We start from the raw sequence: 4,617 nt of genomic DNA on the forward strand, positions 1-4,617 counted from the left end.
TTATATAAACTTAAAACTCCCTAGCCAATCTAGTTCATGTGGTGTCATCTTCCTCTTGTCCCTTTCCTTTATCCTTTTCTTCATGTCATCACTGATCAGCTGTGCCACACGCATTGTTCTCATCACCATCTGCTCTATTCTACACTTGTTTCTCTGCTGCCACACTTGATACATAACACTCAGAACCATGGCATTCATTACCTTTCTTTGAAGTTTCAGACCTGGAGTATGGGTGCACCAGTGCAGGACATTAGTCTCAGGTAGCTTTAAACCAGTACACAACATCAAAGAATGTATAACTCTTCTGCTGAAAGCGCACTCAAAGAACAGGTGCTGTTGTGCCTCATCAGCCAATCCACAGAGGAAACATAATCCATCAACATTCATCCCAAACCTCTTCAGTCTACTGTTTGTGTGCAAAGAATTGTGAGCTATGAGCCAACCCATAAATATGTGTTTAGGAAGGTTCCAACTATCTCATACAACATTATGCCACTCAACCTTGTTCCTTGCTCCTCTGAGCCACTCATAACAACCAGCAGGAGTGTAACCAGACGGCTGCACCTGCCAAATCCCCTGACTGTAACCAGTAGCTAGCAACTGCTTCACCTTGCAAATCCTCCTCCACACCCAGCTGGAATTACTGGTTGCTGTATATTCCTGCCAGTTACTCCCCTTCAAGTAGTTAGCATTCACCCATTGAACCAATAAGGACTCCTTCTTTGTTGTTATCCAATCCACAAGCCTTCCAACCATAGCTATGTTCCATAATTCCTGGTTCTTTAGACCCAATCCCCCTTCCTGCTTGGGGCTGCAGACAGTATCCCAGGCAACTAAAGGAATGCGCCTGTACTCAGCACTGCCATCCCATAAGAAGTTCCTACAAATGGCTTCTATTCTATGTATGACTCCTTTTGGAAGAACAAACAAAGATGCCCAATATGAATGCAATGAATTCAGAACATGCTGGACCAGAATAAGTCTGCCTGCATAAGAAAACTTCCTGGCACCATAGCTATGGATTCTGTTGCATATCTTATCCACCAAGCACTCATAATCCTTCTTCTTTAGCCTCGTAGTCTGAATTGGCATCCCTAAATACTTGAAAGGCAGCTTGCCTTCCTTAAACCCAGACACACTCAGAAAATCATTCTTAAGCTCTTCATTCACTCCATTAAAGTAAGCATTAGACTTGCTTGCACTCACTTTAAGCCCAGAAGTTTCTGAAAAAGTTGAGAAAGACTTCAGCAGCAACATCATAGACATAGCATCCCCATTACTGAACATCAGCACATCATCAGCAAACATTAGGTTAGTGATTCTCAATTGTTTACAAAGGGGGTGATACTTGAACTGGAACTTGACAGCAGCAAACTTCAACATTCTTGTCAAGTAATCCATGCACAAGGTGAAAATCAGCGGGGACAATGGATCTCCTTGTCTCAGACCTCTCTTAGCAGGGAAGTACCCAAAACTCTCTCCATTGAGAGCCAATGAAAATGTGGGAGTTGTGATACATTGCAAGATTTTATTTTTAAATCCCTCAGGAAACTCCAGCATGTCCATCAGCTGCCCTACAAAGCTCCACTCTACTGTGTCATAAGCCTTTTGTAAGTCAATTTTAAGCATACATCTGGGAGACACAACAGGCCTCTCATAAAGCCTAATAAGATCCTGGCATATTAAGATATTCTCCTGAATGCTCCTGTCTTGTATAAAAGCTCCCTGATTTGTGTGGACAATTTCAGGCAGCACAAATGTCAGTCTAGTGCAAAGCAATTTGGAGATGACTTTGTATACTACATTGCAACAGGCAATGGGACGAAATTGGGATACATCTTTAGGCCTCTCACACTTTGGAATGAGTGTCAAAGTAGTAGCATTAAACTGTTTCAAAAGTCTCCCATTCAGGAAAAAATCCTTGACTGCATCTACTACCTCCTTGCCTATTTCTCCCCATGCATCTCTGAAGAAACCACTAGTGTATCCATCAGGGCCAAGGGCCTTGATGTGAGGGATGCTAAACATAGCTTCTTTGATTTCCTCCCCTGTAACTGGTCTAAGCAGCTGAGCATGATGATCCCTGGTACATCTCTTCCCCTGATCAATAACTCGCTTATGGACTGGTTTGGTAGCCTGGCTAGTCCCCAGCAAATGCTCATAGAATTTCAGAAAGGCTGACTGTACCTGATCACTAGTGTCACACACCTTTCCATTCATATCCTCAATCACAAAAATCTTATTCCTGTTTCTCCTCTTCTTGATGATACTATGAAAATAGGAAGTGTTTTGTATCACCTTCCTTGATCCACTCACTCTTAGCTTTCTGGAGCAAGAAGCTATCCCTAGCACATTGCATCTCCTTAAGCGTCAGACTGGCCTCAAACTCCTGGCCTATCAAATTCAGGTCAGAAGGATCAACTCTCAATTGAATCTGCATCTCCTCAACCTGTTTTTCTATGATGCCAGTATTCTTCTTAATATCACTAAATCCCTCCCTATTCAGTCTCTTCAAACCTGGCTTGAGGTTTTTAAGATTTTTAGCCAATTTAAAGATAGGAGTCCCATCAATATCATGATTCCATTGCTCTTTCACCATGGGGAGAAACTCTTTAGACTTGCCCCACATGTTGAAATATTTGAAGCTCTTATTGCCTTACACCACCTTATTACTCTTAACTATACACGGTGTATGATCCATCATCTCCTCAGGCAAGAACTGAGCATACATATCAGGGAAGCTATCACACCAAGCCCTATTCACCAGAAACCTATCCAATCTATTGTATATCCGCTCCTCAGGCTTCTGTTTATTATTCCAAGTAAACACAGACCCTACATCAGTGATGTCAAGAACTTCACAATCATCAACACACTTTCTAAAGGGCTCCATCTCAGCCAAAGACGTAGCACCTCCAAACCTCTCATGAGCAGCTAGCACACAGTTGAAGTCTCCAGCTATAGCCCATGGTCCAGAAATATGGCTAGCAATCTTTCTCAATTGATCCCACAAAGGTGCCCTCTCATTGATGCCATTGAATGCATATACCATAGTCAAGTAGAAAACATTCCTAGACACCAATGCCTGCACCTTCATATGGATATATTGAGCATTGTATTCAATGACATGCACCCTATACATCCCAGGCTTCCATAGTACCCAAATCCTTCAACCACTATGATAACCATTATTGGTAGTAATACTCCAACCATTATTGAAACTATTTACTACTTTATTGAAAGCTTTATTCTTTATTTTAGTCTCCAATAAACCAAATAATCCTACATCTTTATTCTGTAAAAAGTAACTAATATGCTTCTGTTTGCCTACTCTATTCATACCCCTCACATTCCATAAACCCATACTATCCATTGGAACAAAAATGTGAGGGAGAGTAACCTTGAGCTAACACAGTCTTGTTTGAAGGAGATGCAAGAATCTCTTTATAAGAATGAGCTCCAAAATTTTCTCTACTATATCCATCACCACTCCTCTCCTGCCAATGCATTTTAACAAGTCTTTTAGTAGGAGTAAGAACACGTTCTTCCTCCCTAACAACAGGACTTGTAAGTGACTGCACAGGCTGGACAACAGTATTCCTAGCAGCTGGCTTCACTGCAGGCTTAGACACCACATGTCTCCAGACTTTTTTAACTATTTGAACCTCTTGTTTCTTCTGTTCTCCCCGTTTACATTGTTTCTTATCATGCCCCATACCCTTACATTTTGTGCACCTAATCGGTTTCCATTCATATTCCACTGCCACCTGATTCACAACACCCTTCTCATCTTTGAACTCAATTTTTCCAAGCAGCTTTTGATCCACCTCCATTTCCACCATTACCCTGGCATAGCCCAACCTTGTTCTCTCCTCTGTAGCTACATCACTCTTGACGTATTTCTCTACCAAGCTGTCAAATTTGGGCAACCCCTTCCCCCAGAATTTCAATGAGAGATTATGTAACCTTATCCAGGCTGGCACTGAACTCACATCATCCTTCTTCATTTCCATATCTTTTACCCACTCCTTAACAATCAATGGCTTATTGTCAAACATATAATATCCTGATTGTAGGACCTTATTTTTCATCTCCATAGTTTTAAACCTTACTAAAAAGATCCCATTAGGCATGAAGAAAATCTTATCAATATTGAATTTCGTTCAAATGCGCCTGATAAATCCCTCTATGATCTCTCATGGAGGGTTAGCACCAAGAATGAAGCAAACCACGGCTTGACTCCAGTACTCAACCTCCTCCTCCACATCTTCATCCTCTAACTGCAACATTTTAGTCTCCTCTTTTCCTTGACCCTGTTCATCATTCGGAATATCCTCTGTTTTTATAACCTGGTCATCCTCACAACTTTCCTGCGTCTCAGACACCACCGTATTCTCACCATCCTCCTCTTCTCTTTCAGATTCTGCTTCGTCTTCCGTCTCAATTACAAGTTCAGGGATACCTATTATTTCAACATTATTATTCTTATTTTATATTATTCTTCTTCTTCTTCTTCTTCTTCTTCTTCTTCTTATTATTATTATTATTATTATTATTATTATTATTATATTAAATTATTTACTAATGTTATTATTATTATATTTTTTAGTATGTATT

The 4,617-nt window shown here is 40.7% G+C and overlaps 2 protein-coding genes across 2 annotated transcripts; both read right to left on the reverse strand.

The window, feature by feature from the left end:
* Nucleotides 1–447, reverse strand: LOC141649891 (uncharacterized). The gene has a single exon (XM_074458559.1). The coding sequence runs from the start codon at nt 445–447 to the stop codon at nt 1–3; it is 447 nt and encodes a 148-aa protein (XP_074314660.1).
* A 2,209-nt stretch (nt 448–2,656) lies between these two features.
* LOC141649892 (uncharacterized) lies at nt 2,657–3,142 on the reverse strand. Its single transcript, XM_074458560.1, has one exon. It carries the CDS (start codon nt 3,140–3,142, stop codon nt 2,657–2,659), a length of 486 nt encoding a protein of 161 aa, XP_074314661.1.
* Nucleotides 3,143–4,617: the final 1,475 nt, after the last annotated feature.

The sequence above is a fragment of the Silene latifolia genome, chromosome 3, assembly GCF_048544455.1.
Source record: "Silene latifolia isolate original U9 population chromosome 3, ASM4854445v1, whole genome shotgun sequence".
Classification (NCBI taxonomy): domain Eukaryota; kingdom Viridiplantae; phylum Streptophyta; class Magnoliopsida; order Caryophyllales; family Caryophyllaceae; genus Silene; species Silene latifolia.